Source organism: Saccostrea cucullata, unplaced genomic scaffold (genome assembly GCF_032062105.1).
Source record: "Saccostrea cucullata isolate Sc308-1 unplaced genomic scaffold, CSIRO_AGI_Scuc_v1 ctg8, whole genome shotgun sequence".
In the NCBI taxonomy this organism is placed as follows: domain Eukaryota; kingdom Metazoa; phylum Mollusca; class Bivalvia; order Ostreida; family Ostreidae; genus Saccostrea; species Saccostrea cuccullata.
This window is the reverse complement of record NW_026940997.1, coordinates 500,212-517,226: the sequence shown is the minus strand read 5'-3', so window position 1 is coordinate 517,226 and position 17,015 is coordinate 500,212. Positions and strand designations below refer to the sequence as shown.

The 17,015-nt window shown below is 35.3% G+C and overlaps 2 protein-coding genes across 2 annotated transcripts; one reads left to right on the top strand and one right to left on the bottom strand.

Moving 5' to 3' along the window:
• Positions 1 to 662: 662 nt before the first annotated feature.
• Positions 663 to 5,974, top strand: LOC134256862 (adenylate kinase 7-like). Its single transcript, XM_062739537.1, has 16 exons — positions 663 to 792; positions 1,413 to 1,586; positions 1,719 to 1,827; positions 2,302 to 2,396; positions 2,489 to 2,599; positions 2,747 to 2,830; positions 2,916 to 3,001; positions 3,128 to 3,218; positions 3,321 to 3,398; positions 3,512 to 3,661; positions 3,769 to 3,897; positions 4,127 to 4,367; positions 4,507 to 4,848; positions 4,970 to 5,109; positions 5,267 to 5,425; positions 5,767 to 5,974. Exons 1-16 carry the CDS (start codon positions 706 to 708, stop codon positions 5,803 to 5,805), a joined length of 2,115 nt encoding a protein of 704 aa, XP_062595521.1. The 5' UTR covers positions 663 to 705; the 3' UTR covers positions 5,806 to 5,974.
• A 1,463-nt stretch (positions 5,975 to 7,437) lies between these two features.
• LOC134256863 (glia maturation factor beta-like) lies at positions 7,438 to 16,940 on the bottom strand. The gene is made up of 6 exons (XM_062739538.1): positions 16,899 to 16,940; positions 15,793 to 15,889; positions 15,053 to 15,102; positions 13,818 to 13,950; positions 8,207 to 8,280; positions 7,438 to 7,807 (listed from the first exon to the last, which is right to left on the bottom strand). Exons 1-6 carry the CDS (start codon positions 16,899 to 16,901, stop codon positions 7,739 to 7,741), a joined length of 426 nt encoding a protein of 141 aa, XP_062595522.1. The 5' UTR covers positions 16,902 to 16,940; the 3' UTR covers positions 7,438 to 7,738.
• Between the last annotated feature and the right edge of the window lie 75 nt (positions 16,941 to 17,015).

Sequence of the window (17,015 nt, the reverse complement as noted above, 5' to 3'; positions counted from 1 at the left end):
AAAAAGATCTTAAATTTCCTTACTTTCAGATAGCATTTGTGAGGTAAGCTTGTAATCTTTGTTACCTATGTTTATTTATACAATTGTCAGGTCATTATAACAAAGAAATTTTAACACAAAGAATAAAGAGCATTCATATATTATTACTTCATAAAATATACACAAAATATGAGGTGTGTATGAAATTTATATTTAGTGACTTACTTATGAAATTCAAATATAATGAAGTAATGCTTCGATTAATTCCTGTCAGAATATTACCATTATATTATTTTTGCATGTTTTTCAAGAGTTATAATTGCTTATATGTAATTATACTTTAGTAGGAAAACAATGTAATACCAATAAAAATTCTGCATTTGATACTTGATTCATTTAACAATTTTCAAAATTGTTAATTTTTAAGGGTTTTAAAACTGGATTTTTTTTAATTACTATTTTTAGTGGGGAAGTTATCATAGGGTCAGTACCCCTTTATACACAAAATATCACATATTTGTTGTGAAGTAGATAATGTCTATATGAAAAGACTGGTATTTTTTTTTTACCAAAATAACAAGCTTTTAAACAATGTCTATCGATATAAACTACTCACGATGAAGTGAAATTTAAGTACAAGCGGAAACAATTGTGTACGACTTGTCTAGAAATTTGTTTGTGGTACCTGCGGTTACTTCCCTTTCTACCTAGCAACAGACAAGCAAAATGGCTAGCCAAGATGAAGAAAAACCCAAAAGCAAAAGGATTTTTGTCAATCATGTCGACCAGTATCAAGGAAAAAATATTGCAAAGGTAAGTTTAAAGGATAATTGCATGTTTTAACTACTGAATCTCTTTGACATGGTAAGATTTTTATCCAAGTCTTGCGAAGTTGGGCTCGGTGATGTAAACAAAGTTTTCGTTAGTATTGTTAATCGGGTTTTGCAGTTCTTAAATATTAAAACCAGATGTATATAATAAATATTATTCAGATAAACAGTTTGTTGTTCAAATAATTTAAGTCTTTCCTTAGGATTAAAAGATTAGATTTTTTCTACAACTTGTTTTAAGAACAGTTACCCATGACTTCTTATTAAAAACTATTTCTAATAAAAATCAATATATTTTTTGTCATTTCTCTCAATTTCTGCTCTTAGTTACCAGGGACAGTATATGCATTATATTGATTTTTTGATACTTAATAACTTTGAATGTTTCGATATTGTTGGCTTTGATCAAAACATATATTTCATTCATTTTGGGCACATAGTAAGTAAGGGAGATTCTATAATAAATTCAACACTCGCAATATTTCTTAATTTTAACTATGTAGAAAAATGAAATAGCGCAATCCAATGAAGCAATTAGTTTTCATAATGAAAACGTAGAATTAAGCTATTTATCCATAGTATACATATAATGTTTTGTTTTAGTTTATTTCCCGATGTGTTGTTGGGGCATCCTTAGAGGAACCCGAGGAGGAAGATGATGCTAGATCCACCACCAGTTCCATCATTGCTGCTCCAAAAGAGGGGTGTTATGAAGTGGTGGGCACTGTCAAAGACCGGGAAGCCCCCAAACCAGATTTTATGAAGGAGGTCATCAAGGTAGATCATTGGCTGATTAAGGAATTGAAGCATTCAGCAGAACACCTCCCACTTTCAAAAAAACTTTTCAATAAGTGGAAACAATTATGTTCAAAGTTTGATTATTGATCTAATGTTTACCCTCTATTGTAGTTTGATAATAAAGATCAGCTGTATGAACATTTGGTTGAGTGTGACATCATCGTGTATGACATCACAGAGGATCCTGATCAGATTGATGAGGCAGTTTGGGCTGTGTCAGGTAAATCAGGAAATCTATATGTTGTCTGAGAAAATTCTGTTAAATAAAAATTGGTATTTAGGACTATATTCTCAACTGAACTTGGAATGTGAAATAAGAACACACAGAAGAAAATTATGGTACCAAATTATTATACAGCATGTAAAAGGGAAATTAAATAATACTAAAAACATATGTCATTCTCTAGAGAAAAAGTAATGGTACATGTACTTAGCAATTGATTTACATAGTATTTATTATTACCTCAGATATTGGTATTTTAATTTTGAAATGTTCTTCTGCATTTATGCAGTGGATCTTTGTATTCAATGCATGCTTTCATTTTCACAAAATTGAAGCTTTGCTATGAATGTATTCCATAGTTTATCCTGAACATCATCTAATTCATAACTGTGGGATGTAGTGTCATGGAAGTCCTTTTCTTTCAATGAACTCCATAATCCTGTAAGTAACATATTTTGTTTGCTGTTACAGAGATTCACTCTGATCTGGAAAAGATGGAGAAACCCAAAATGTTTATTTTGATTTCTTCTGTGATGACATGGGCAAAGAGCAAACCATTGGATCCAGTAAGTCATTATACAATGGTCATTCTAATTTTTATTAAATATATTTGATGTGTTCTGAAAGAAAAAATGATTTGGTTTTATCTTCTTTTCAGGATGATCCAGAAATTCCCTTCACTGAAGATGATTACAGAAGAAGAAAACCACATCCTAACTTTAAGGAACACATTAGCGCTGAAAAGACTGTTATCAAACTAGGGAAGACAGTGAGTCTCACCAGATTACTTAACAAATTTCTCGTTAAGATCCAAAATCAGTTAATTTCCAAAATAGATTAACTTTGTAGTATAGAATATGTTAAATGTTTGTGATAAGTTGATATGAACTGAATGAATTTTTTGATTTGTTCACAGAATAAAGCTAAGCTTGTGACATATGTTGTGGCATCAGGGCTTACCTATGGAGCAGAGGAAAACATTTTTCACTATTTGTTTAAAGTGAGTATTTTTTTTGTTTCACAATAGATATTTACGAAGTATGATCAAGTAACACAAATTTAACTTGCTTTTGTTTTTCTTTCAGTCTGCCTGGCACAATGCTCCATACCTACAGTGTTTTGGGGGTGGTCAGAATGTTGTGCCAACCATTCACATTAAAGATCTAGCTGCGTAAGTACTAAGTACAGAATGACAAATGTTGTGCAACATCAAAAAGAAATGTCATAAATTACCCACAATTAGAATTATATGTTTTCCGAAAGCCTGCATTACAAGAAATTTATTCTTTTGAAATAGTGTCATACAGAATATTGCGGACAGTCGACCAAAAGTGCGTTACCTGATAGCGAAGGATGACACTCAAACCACTCTGGAAGAAATAGTCAAGGTTTGTCATTCATATTTTTTAAAATTGATTTTCTATTAGCTAAATTTTAAGATATATTATGAGAATCTTCCCAGATTGATGTATAACTTTTCTCCTTTTTAGGCCATCAGTGAAAAACTAGGGAAAGGTAAAGTGAAAAACATCACAAAGGAGGAGGCTCTTCTCAGCAAAGATATTGAGGTAAGTCTTCAAATGTGTCGTCTCTGTAAATTTTTAAGAGTTGCATCCCTTTAACACATTGTTTGCATGATTGTACGGAGACGTAATTTTGTGGTATTGTTGTATGTTTGCAGCAGTCGGATTTTGACCAGCTTCTGGTGAACCTGAGGATGGATGCTGTGTTTGTGAAGGAGAACATGAGGATTATGTGGGTGTCAGAGGCTGGAATGGTGGAGAATATTGACCAGATCATCAAAGAGTACAAAGACTCAAGGAAGCTCCAGGTACTAAAGCCATTTTACATCATCTTTCTTCTAATTCAGTGTTCATTATACTTAGGTTAAAGTCAGTCATGTATATACATGTACTAATGTAATTTTTTTATTAACAGCCTCTTAGAATTTGCATTCTGGGACCACCTGCCTCTGGTAAAACAACTGTTTGCCAGAAACTGTGTGAATTCTATAAACTCCACCACATCAAAATCAAGGATGTCATTGATGAAGCCATGGAGGAGCTGGTATGTTTGTTCTTTATAATAAATCCCAACATTATCTTGGTAAGGAAATGATTACTGAGTACATATATAAATTAAAATGGAAAATTTTCATGCTTAAAGTAACAAAATCTAAATAAATCTATTGTATTGTAGACAAACTAATACCCAAATCTTTTTTATGCAATTTATCATTGCTTTTATAATTATTCACTTAAAGTCAACAAATTTTATAATGTATATTATTTGACAGCAAACACTGTCCCGGCGAGCGGATTCTGAGGACCAGGAAGATGATGATGGGAAGGCACAGGACGCCCAGGAGCTCCTTAATGAAATAGAACAATCCAAAAACCAGGAAACAGGAAAAATTGAAGATTCCCATGTTATTAAGTTCTTCAGAGACAAACTGCATTCAAAGCCCTGTCAAAACCAGGGTTTCATTCTGGATGGATTCCCCAAAACCATAGAACAAGCCAATGATCTGTTTGCCAGTAAGTAGCAGTATAACATACAGTGTATATAATTGTCAATCTGCCTAGAAATGTGGAAAAAAACACTGTATGAGCCTGTATGTAATTTCCTCCATAATATTTTACTAAAATTTTTGTCGTACATTTTCTGTGTCAACAGCTGAAGAAGAGGATGATGCGGAGGAATCAGCTGCTACAAAGTTTGATAAAACAATCATGCCGGATTATGTATTTTGTTTGGAGGCCAATGACGAATTCCTACGACAGCGTGTGATGAACCTACCAGAGAGCGTGGTCCACGGAACCCACAATGATGAGGAGGGGCTGATGAAGAGACTTGAGTTGTACCGCAGCCTAAATAATGATGAGGAGACTGTCCTCAACTACTTTGATGAGAAGGAATTCCACCCTGAAAAAATAGATGTCACAAAGGATGATTCTCCCATGATGAGAGACACAGTGGAAAAAATCAAGAAAACCATTGGAGAACCTAGAAACTATGGTATGATTCACATTCATATATTATTGTTTTTATTAAGTAGGTTACAGGAATATATATTTTCTTTTTTAGGAAAGCCCTTAATGGTAAGATGTTGATTAATGACACATGGTATTATTTTAAGGTCCCACCCCTGAGGAGCTTGAGGAGATGAGGAGACAAGAGGAGGAGGCTCGCCTGAGGAAGGAGATGGAGGAGAAGCAGGAGAAGGAGAGACAGGAAGCTGAGGAGGCAGCCCTCCGTAAACAGAGGCAGGAGGAGTGGGTAAGTTCAGAGGTCAACTCAGAGAAATCTCAGTCTAGTAGAAGCTTTAACTAGGTGGATTACTGTTGGCTAGTACCAGGCTTATGAAAAGTTTGTCTAATGCACTCTATGAAAGGCCTATTTTTAAATTTTTTAATATTTTTGATGATTTCAACAGACACAGCGTTTGAATGAAGTGAAGAGAGAAGAATTTGAGCTGTTGGAGGCCCAGTCCATTCCACTGAGGAACTACCTTATGAAGCATGTGATGCCAACTCTCACCCAAGGCCTTATCGACTGCTGCAAAACTCGACCTGATGACCCCATTGATTACATTGTAAGTTGTTCTGACATTCACAGTTATACCACTGGAGTTGACAATCCTATCAATTGTACCACAATTTTTAGTAATTTTGAAAAAAAACATGTACCCGGTACTACTATAATAATATTACTGTATTTTCTTATTTACTGAAAACTTCATTAAATTGAAAGGTATGAAAACTCCTGTGGTCATAGAGTACATCATGAACACAATTATTAGTACTTATTTTAAAGGATTTCTGACTCAATATTTATGTACATTTAGCTTGGAGAAATTCAATTACTTTTAATGCAGAACCAGAAATTAATTGAATAATCTACTGTCACACACACGCTTTTTTTTTCCTTTTATAGGCAGAATTCCTTTTCCAGAACAACCCCCAGGTTGATTGAGGACCTGCATCCTGTGAAGCCATTATTGTGTTACAGAGTAAATGGACATTATTTCTGTGATAAGTCATCTGTTGCAGGGTCTGCACTATGACTTGTGTTTATTGTTACATTATGTACATCTATTTCTATTGAGATTGTAAATATAAAGAATAAATAATGTACTAATTTAGTTCCTGTATCTGTTTAAGTCACACAGTGCAATATTCCTGCACAAATATGGTCAGGGGAAGCTCATTGGGGTGTGTTCCCATTTCGCCTTAACTGTGTTGCCGTTGTTATGGAAAAAAGTGTACCATATGACTGTTCTGACTATTATTTGCTTCAAAAGATTTAAAATCATTGACTTAAAGTGAAAATTGTCTAGGATTGAGGTCAACATCAGAATTCTTGGCAAAAATGCACACCTGTATCATATTTTCATTTTTTTTAAATGTACACATTTTTCATTTTACATACATTTACTTGGTAGAGAGCAGATGCAAAGTGAGGCAAAGACTTCTAGCAACTAAATGGCTAAATCAGTTCTCTTCAAAATCTAAATTCCTTCTTACTTGTACATACATACATTGTATCGTGTGTCCAGTTGACAAGGAATGCCATATCATTCACACCTGATCCCACCTCTGACAGTATTCAGAGGTCTGTGTTTGCTCTGTTCCCATATTGTATTGTTTCAGTATACTTTGAGCTTGATTTCTGTTTTTTACTCCATATTTTGCAAACAGTGCCACATGGAATGTCCGACTAAAGATGTGCACAGGAAAATTATCACTGAATGTAAAAATGCAGATCAAAGGATTTACGCACATTACCATGTTTAAAGAATATACAGTGGACCTTCAGATATCCGGATGCTTCAGTTTCCGGACGATTTTTCATCAGAAAAGAATTTTTAAAAGTTATTTTGTCTTATTTAACAGGTAATTCAGATATCCGGACGCTTCACATATCCCATCTTCGCTAGCCAAGGGTTTCTGATACGCTACTCTCCTCATAAACCCTTGGCCTACGGTGTTCATAGAGATCAGGATTTTTTACCAGAGTTCTGATTGGATTTCAGTACACCCAGGTCGACCAATCAGCAATTGTTTTTTGTAAATGACGATATTTGCGTTCGGGATACATCTTCACTCTTTAATCTCGGAAATGAAAAACGCAAGAAAACAACGATCCGTAAGATAACATTCAATTCTATGAATAGCCATGGTGTCATCCAATATCTTCTAAATATGTGATTAAGAATCTATATTGAAGCTTCAGATTTGTTCTATAAATAATGAATAAACGTAACTCAATTATTGCTTCTTAATTATTCTTGAAAAACTTTGATTTAATTTTTTTTAACACGTGTCTTTATTTCTGGCGATGATGCAATCTGTGCGTACCTGATAGACTCGAGATCACGTGACGGAAAACAATCCCGTCTTTTGATTTCACCGTAGGCCAAGGGTTTATGAGGAGAGAAGCGTATCAGAAACCCTTGGCTAGCGAAGATGCACATATCCGGAAAAATTGATTGGGAACCAAAGTGAACCAATTGGGAACCAAAGTGTCCGGATAAATGAGGCTCCACTGTATAAGATTTCTTTAAATCTGGCAACATTAAAAGTGAACAATATAAACAATACACTCTAAGTTTCAACAAATTTTTATACAAATATGGATAGATACATGTATATCTAAAAGCATTTGTTAGATATGAAACAAAACAAAGCTTTAAAAGGACTAAGAATAAAATATCAGTTGGCAACAAAGAAAAAATATGGTCCCTTTGTAAGTTGCCTTGATTGATTTGCGAGTTATTGGCTCAACTTTCTTAAGGGTTTATAACTTTAAGAGGAGGTTCTTTTTGTATAATATCGGTTCATGTTGGATGAACGAGTGAGCCATATTGCTGAGTTGTTGGTCCATTATTACGTCTCTTTGAGATCCGTTACACCTTGCCTAACTGTTCCAGTAGCCATTCTTCTGAGAATTCCTCTGGATTCCTTACATCAAATGTCTGTCAATAAAATGATATATATGTAATACACGTATAAAAACTTTTATGAAAGTATCAGTCATGTATTTTATTTCAGTTTTGCAGAATAAAATAATGTCACTGTCTACTGAAAAAGTTCAAAACAGCTTTGACAATGTGAAAATGTGAACAAAATGGACAAAGTGCTGACAATTGTCAAACTTTTTACTGTCAGATTAACTTTATCATTCTTTTTAAATAATATTTTATGCATGCTTTTACTTTTAATTTTACTATTTTTTACTCTCTCATTTTTCTGAAGTATAGCAATCATCAAAGCCCTGCTATTTTTAAAACTATACTTTGAGATATACCACTCAGCACGAAACAAGCTTCCATGCATTAGTTACAAGCACATTAAGCTTGTCCGAATCTGCCTACCTTTGTGAGACCCAGGGTTTGAATTAAACTGAGAACACTCCCTGCATACATCATCTGTTGTTCAGGGGGACAGCCTGTAAGAAATACATATAATCATAATTGGCTTTATCCTAAATATGGAATTATAATCCTTATATTAACCCCTAAGGTGTGTAATCAGTGTTTGAAACTCACTGTAAAATTAGCTAGACATGCAGGGCTGATTGCTAATGAAACTTGTCAGCCCTGCCAAAAATGTACTAGCCCGAAAAAAATAATTGTCATTGATAAGTTCATTTTAGCATTAAGCATTATAATGTGTGTTATGTTCTCAGTGGATGATGTTAAAGGGTAATGCGACAACACACCATGACCATGCCGGGTTCTGTCATATTTTTATTACTACTTCCGTTATATATATATTCTATACATTGGAACCAAACATGAACATAATTCCGGATTACATAGAACATTACATTCCTCTCTTTTTGAAATTGGTATTAACAAAATTAAATAAAAGTTTAAAGAATTTCCAGCAAATAAATATAGATTATAAATTGTCAATGTGTAGAACAGATCAAGAATACACAAGAGATCCAAGAAGAAGATTTGCAGACACAGATTACCCAGGTTTTCATTTAAAGTCAGATTGCCATTAAAACATAAAATGTTACTTGACATATTCAATCAACAAAATATAACATGATACAATATTGAGAACTTATGTAGCTCTATGAACCTACTGGGGATTATTATGCCCCAATCACTGTAGGTCATACCTAACTCACTTCAACACAAAATCTTTCAGTTTAATTGGTTGTTTCCTTTCTCGGCCACTTCGGCGCACAACTGGAGTTTTTTCCTTTAAAGTCGCACTTGTAGAATTGGGTTGTTCATCTGACTCGGACACCTCTGGACAAATGGAAACTGGACTCGGCCAGCGAATATCCTCCTCTGGAATCCTGACCATTGCTTTGTCCTCAAGACTGCTACGAACAGAGTCACTTATTTTCTTGAATTTCGACACGTTACGCGTAACACCATTATCAGTTGTTACCATACATCCTTTCTTTTCTAACACTGTTCTTGGCTGTGGCTCGTATGTAGATTGTAGCTTGTCTCCACGAATTTCCTTCTTCATCAAAACAGAATCTCCCACTTTTATTTCCGAATTTCTGCTACGATTCCTCTGGTCACCATAATACTTCATAACGCGTTTCGCTTCACTGTCCCGTGTCCTCACCATCTCATCAAGTACTGGTTCCTGTGTCTTTTCTGAAATTTGCGGTAATTTAGTTTTTGGTTCTCGATTGAAAAGTAATCTGTACGGGGTTTGACCTGTCGAGGTATGTGGTGTTGCTCGATACTGCCGTAGAAATCTATACATCTCCTGTTTCCAATTCAGCTGATTGATGTGAGCAGAGCGTATCGCCTTCATAAGAGGTTTATTAAAGCTCTCGGCTTGAGCGTTAGCTCGGGGCCACCTTGGAGTAATTCGGCGATGTACAAAACCCATGTTCTCTGCAAACTGCTTAAATTCATGTGACTGAAAAGGGCTGCCGTTATCGCTCTTTACAGTTTTTGGTAATCCAAAAGTACTGATTACTTTGTCAAGTACAGGAATCGTTGAGCGTGCAGATACTGACTTCACTATCTCTACAATAGGATAACGGGAATATTCATCTACCATGACAAAGAGGTAGTCACCCGAGGGTAGAGGTCCACAAAAGTCTATACTGATGTTTTCCCATGGTGAGTAAGGTAGTTCTGACATCTTGTAAGGTTCCATAGAACGGGTTTCTGGAGTTAGAGCTTGACATGATGCACAGTTCCTAACTGCTTCCTCGATAGCTCTGTCCATATCAGGAAACCAAACTTTAGAACGTAAGAATGATTTTGTTTTGGCTATACCCTGATGACCTTCATGCGCCAGAGCAACAGCTCTCTGTCTGAGACTCTTGGGTAGCACAATGCGGTGGTTCCGAAGTAAAATATTGTCAGAATGTACAGTAAGTTCATCCCGAACAGCCTTGATTGCTGTCAATTCACACACGTCAGCATCTTCCAATACCTCAGTCTTCATCTCGTACCACTTTCCACATCTTGTATAATAGATTGCTTTCTGTAAGGTATTGCATTTATGAGTGGCTTCTCGTACTTCATCTAAGTCAATAGCTTGTGGTAACGATTCTTTTGCGATGAAGTTGACATATTTTTCAGCCCAGTTTTCTTCCAGTGATTTCTTAGATTCTCCGACTGGATGCCTGGAAATGTAGTCGGCAATATTTTCACTTCCAGGTTGGTATTTAATCGTACAACAGTAGGGCTGAAGGCGTAGTCCCCATCTTTCAATTCGCAAGGGTGGTTGAGGTTTATTCCAAATTGTTTCCAGGGGTTTATGATCTGTTATGATTGTGAAGTGTGATAATCCCCTGAGATATAAATCATAATGTTCACACGCCCACACAACACTTAACGCTTCTCGTTCTGTTTGACTGTATCTGGACTCTACTGGTGTAAGGGCACGGCTCGCATAACTCACAACTTTATCCTCCTGTAGTAGTATCGCACCAAGTCTTATTGGGCTGGCGTCCACTTGCACTGTCACCGCTTTGCAAGGATCATAGTAGGAAATAACCGTCTCACTACACAACCTTTCCTTCAGTGTTATGAATGATTCCTCGCACTCTTCGCTCCAGGTCCAGGTTTGGTCCTTGTGTGTCAATTGCCGAAGAGGTCTGCATATCTTGGCATAGTCCTTAATAAAGCGAGAACAAAAGTTTGTTAAGCCTAAGAAACTTCTTAGGTCCTTCACATTCTCCGGTCTACTGAATTCACGTACTGCTGTCACCTTCTGAGGATCTGGTGAAATCCCTTTTGTTCCAAAGATCACTCAAAAGAATGATATCTGATCCGTTCTGAAGACGCATTTTTTGTAATTAAGAGTCAATCCTTTTTCACAGAGTCGTTTCAGTACTTGTCGTAGAGCTATATCATGTTGTTCCTGGCTCGCTCCGAAAACCACTATGTCATCTGAAATATTCCGCACTCCTGAAATATCTTGAACAACTTGGCGTATGGTTTCGTGAAAGATTTCCGACGCAGATGACACACCAAAATTCAATCTCTTGTAGCGGAATATACCCATGTGTGTATTAAAGGTAGTAATATATCTGGAATCTGGATGAAGTTCCAACTGATGGTATCCACTACGCAAGTCAAGTTTACTAAAAACTTTGGATCCATTTAAGTCTAATACGAGCTCCTCTATGGTAGGCATGGTATGCCTCTCACGCTTTATGGCTTTATTTGGTTGGCGCATGTCAACCCAAAGCCTGATTTCTTTTCCATCCTTCTTTGGTGGGGTCACAATAGGGGACACCCACGGTGTAGGCTCTCCTTCGACTTTCTCTATAATGTCTAATTTTAACAGTTCATTTATCTCCTTTTCAACTTTATCCCTCAAATGAAATGGAGTCTTTCTCCTCTTCTGTGCCACTGGTTTGACAGTCGTGTCAATGTGAATCTTCACTTGATGATTCCTTAATTTCCCAATGCCTTGAAATAACTGAGGAAAGTCATCTTCCACTTTCTTCTTGATGTCATTTACATTGTTCACCAGTTTGATGATTTGTAGGCTATCAGCAGTGGGGTAGCCCAACAAGGATCCATTTACACCTTTCACCACATAGAACCTCACAATATCATAGCTCTTCTCTGTTTCTAATGTCAAATCACAAGTCCCTAGAACTGGTATTTTGCCACCTCCATAAGGTACAAGTTCACAATGTTCCTTCCTTCTCCGAAGCTTGGGACTTCCTACTTTAACATAATCAGCTTCGTCTAGTATGTTTACAGATGAACCACTATCCACCAGTAACTTGAGCTTGTGTTTGTTTATGGATACTCCAGCATATGGGCCTTTCACACGGTTTACACCCGATTTCATTATTTTGATTCCATAACAGTAATCATCACTGTCACTTTCAGATGAAGAGTGTTTGTGCTGTTTCATGAACTGTACTTTCTCTTTCGTCCTGACTTTAGTATCCTTTTTACTCCTGCACACAAACTTGAAATGTCCCATTTTCTGGCACTTGTGACACTTTTGGTTATGAGCTGGGCATGGTTTGTCTCCCTTATGTGGAAACACTCCTCCACATTTCCAACAATGTTTGTCAGGTTTCCTCCTTGACTGATAACGCTTACCTCCTCGCGACGCACCACTACTCGGTCGAGAACTACGAACATGTAACTTATTTACAGTCTGATCCACATGACGCTCCATAGCTTGAGCCTGAGAATCCGATAATTCTAGTGAGCGCCCTAATTGAATTATGTCCTCTAATCCCTTATCAGGTTCTCTCAAAGCTCTTCTCCTGAGTTGGTTGGACCTGCATGACTGGATTATTTGAGACAGAATTTCCTTGTCAATGTTTGCAAACTCACAGTGTTTGGCGAGTTTCCGCAACTCAGTGAGGTACTCATCCAAAGTTTGTCCCTCCTTTTGTTTGCAATGTGTATATCTCCATTTGTGTGTTTTTCCGCGGCCTGAAATAATCAGTGAGAACTTTCTTCGTTGCTGTATATGTAGTTTCGTTTTCCCCCTTTTGAGCCTCATAAATGTCAAAAGTTTGTTCACCTACGTAGTGCAGTAACAACGCTCGTTTATGATCATCTACACTCTTTATCAAAGCTTCGTTAGGCTCCTCACCTTCCGGTACAATAGGGTTTACTAATTTTAATGCCACAAATAAATTCTCTAAACGTCCGACCCACCTGTCCCATCTTGGGCCTACTGTTGACTTATCCACTTCTGCATCGAATGCCGGGAAAATCGGTATTGACAGTTGATCCATCATAAATTCTGGGTCCGTTTACTTTACTCGTCACCAATTGTTATGTTCTCAGTGTATGATGTTAAGGGATAATGCGACAACACACCGTGACCATGCCGGGTTCTGTCATATTTTATTACTACTTCCGTTATATATATTCTATACATTGGAACCAATCATGAACATAATTCCGGATTACATAGAACATTACAATGTGAATGGGGCCAGCTCACTATATATATTTGATCCCAGACCTATAGGCTGCATGATGAATTCTACCCGTTTGCTTGTTACTGCATGATGAATTCTACCTGTTTGCTTGTTACTGCATGATGAATTCTACCCATTTGCTTGTTACTGCATGATGAATTCTACCCGTTTGCTTGTTACACTTTGCAATCAGTAATATTTACACGTCCAGCCGGGCATCAATACATGCTTATCTGATTGCCTGAGACAAAATGTAGGCGTCTCAGGCAGTCAGCTCACACTTATTTCAGACACTGGTGTTATGTACCAAAATTCTACCTCTGAGGGCCTTTATCCTTCCTTTATTTATGATGCCATGTTATCCAGTCTAAGCTAACAGTGTGAAATATCTTTATCAAGCCCCCCTCTCATTAAAAATAACCCCAACAGGGCTTTGCTACATGGAAGTGATGAAAGTTTATCTCATAAAAATATCATTCATGTTTACAGCATTGGGATTGAGTTTATACATTGTAATTTTAGCAATTAACATTTGTGATGCCACATGATCATCACCATAGCAACAGAACTACTAGTATACTGACCTGAAGGACTACTGAAGACAAAGCAGAGCGGATAAGACACCCTACCATCATCATGATGTCTAACATAGCTGATTACAATGTATCTAGGCTGGGAAATTGGTAACTCTGGTTGCAGGTCATCTACATTACAATCCTGCAGAAATTCAAATGATTTACACAAAATTGTATATACAACAATACCTAGAAATGCTACTGTATTTATTACATGAATAATTAAGTACTATTTCAATGAATAACTTTGTTAACTTTGTTCCCCTGATTTGGACCCACCCAGCCCTCCTCCTCCATGACCTTGATATGTTGTGGTGCCATCCTATCCCCTCAGGTCATGATTTGTACAAATTTGCATTTATTTTAAATGAGAATACTTCTATATTATGAGGACTAATCATTTCTTTGTTGTTTTTTTTTAGGAATACAATTTTTAAAGACATTTCCTACATATTCCTAATAAGACGTTGATCCCCTTTGTGGTCCCATCCTACCCAAGAGGTCATGATTTGAACTTAAATTTATAATATGTAATGAAACTTTCACTTAGGTTTCAACTTTTTCCATCAGATTTTTGAAAGATGACATAAATTTTCTTTCATTCATAATTATCTCCCTTTATAGAGAGTGAAGGCACCTCTTCTTTCAAATAAACTTGAATACCCTTCATCCAAGAATGCTTTGTGTCAATTTTTGTTGAAATTGCTCTACTGGTTCTAGAGAAGTAGATAAATATATAAAAAATTTCAACAACAACGACAAAAACAAATGGACAAATTTCAATCCAAAAAAATCACAATTCAGAAAAGTCAATATTAAAATATTATAATTTAAACTTTGCTATTTCAGAGGACTATGCTTAATATAAAAAAGAAAAATTCTCTACTCCTCTAGAACCTCATTATAAGAATCTTTTACTGAATAGAAATTAATCATCAGATACCCACAGGTGATCTCATCGTGTAAAAATCGAGAACATCCATTGATATCTGATGAAGATAGAAATTGTGAAGATGTTATATATAAATATCACAAAATGCAAGTAAGGATGTTAAGAGTTTCATGTAATAAATAAAAAACATTCCAGTATTTGGGTATGTGATCCGGAAAGTAAGGGAGTAAGCAGTTACTAAAAAAAAATTGTTGAGAAAACTTATGCTGGTATCAGTACATTTGTATTTAGAAAGAAGTGACAAAAAACATGTCTGCAGTTGGTGTGAGATACCTTGTGAGTGACCACCTACCTCATATTCTTCTTCAATGATAATTTTCTTACTATTTTTGTCAACTTTCACTGAAATAAAAATAACAGTAATACATGTAATTTTTAATTAACACAAGTGTTTGCTTTGTTGTTAAGAGTAAATGGACCACAGCCCACAACATGCAGTAAAAACTTAGGAAATAGCTCAATGATAAGTGAGAGAGGACTATCAAAGTTTTTGGAACTTGTGTCCAATCTCTTTGACCTACTGTCAATAAAATATGTTCAAAACAAACAAAAACACTGATAAGTCTTTAAATCAACTAACATATAAATATTCAATTTTAACATGTACACTGACATTAGTAAATTTTAACATTCAAAATTCATAGAGATTATGCTTTATAACCCACATTGATCCATACTTCGAATATGACTTAAAACTTTTCCTGAAGGAAATAACCAATGATAGAATATACTAAGTGTTTCTTAAAAGAGGCAAACAAGTTCGTAAACAACAAATAAAACATCCCATGCAAATTGTAACCTTGAACCTTATGCAATTCGAATGACAATTCAAAATAACACAGGGTTGTCCATAAGAATTGAAATAGAAGGGGGCATTTAAAAATTATAAGAGAATCGGATGTCTCTCCCCTAAAGAGGGGAGTTTAGGAGGAATACCAAAATAACTGGGGGACTTCATCTTTATAGCCAGAGAAAATTCCTCGACTCCTGTGTTTTAAGGACAATCCTGATAACAACAGACTGTCTACTCACACATTATGGCAGCAACATTTTTCTCCTTTCTAAATCTGAATTTCTTCAACCTGTCAACAACCTCTGCTGGTATATCACAGACCTGAACATTTTGTGCCTAAAGTGAAAATAATCAAATCAGGAAATAAAATCTATATATATCTTTATCTTGTAAATATAGCTATATTTAATAAAAATGATGTCTAATACATGTAAGTACATGTACTTGTGTATTTTTTAGTAAATCTGAAAAAAAAACTTATGCAGGAAACAAAAATGCCTTGATTATAAAATAATTAAACTTCATTTTCAATTTATTTCAACAAATCTTATCCTAATAAATAACATAAGGGTAAATAATTCAGATTACAAACATATTAGAGATTCCTTAGTTCAAATTTATTAATAAAGAGATTTTTAGAACTTTTCCCCACACAGACATAACATAAACTAAAAAAAAAAAAAATTACAACAGATGTACATGTATACATATATTAATAACTTTTTAATATTTAATAAAACATATTTAAAAAATCAAAGAATTCAAGAATTGTTGCCTGAAATAGGGTTGTCATGTTACATCAATTTATTTGTCAGTAGCATGGTATCAATTTGAAAATTACTTAAACTTTGAGCATTTTCTAAGTATTGACTATGTTGGGAAGCATAATCACTATCTGCAGGTAATAGCAGAATATAACTAAGTAAATAAAAAAAATTACGATGGAATTAAAGGAGAATTTTATTGATTTCTGCAAATCTAAAAACATTGAATTAGAAAATTATCAGAGTTTCTGGTTCTACAGGATTTTTAAACGAAAATGAATTAACTGTCCATGAGATAAACTCCAAAGAAAAGTAAGGCCTGTATATCGACGTAAAATATTTAGCAATTAACACAGAATTCTACACATTTGTCTTGTATGCCATCAAAGGCCAGAGGAAATTCGAGGAAATGCCCCTCCCCCTTTCAACAAAATATGTGCAATTAATCGGTTAATCGGAGTGAAAATTGCTATAAAGACCAATACTGTAATAATTTCTAAGAACATAAAAAATGAAGGAAAATATGAGGACGATAAAAAAAACCTAACGGAAATTTCACAAAAGTTGTCAAAACTTCTTACCATTTTAACCGGAAATAGGAAGTACTTTACGGTTGTCTTCACTATTTACAAAACGAAAAATGTTTTTACTTTCTTTTTATAACTTTTTTGCACAACTAACACAATTTACTATCTATA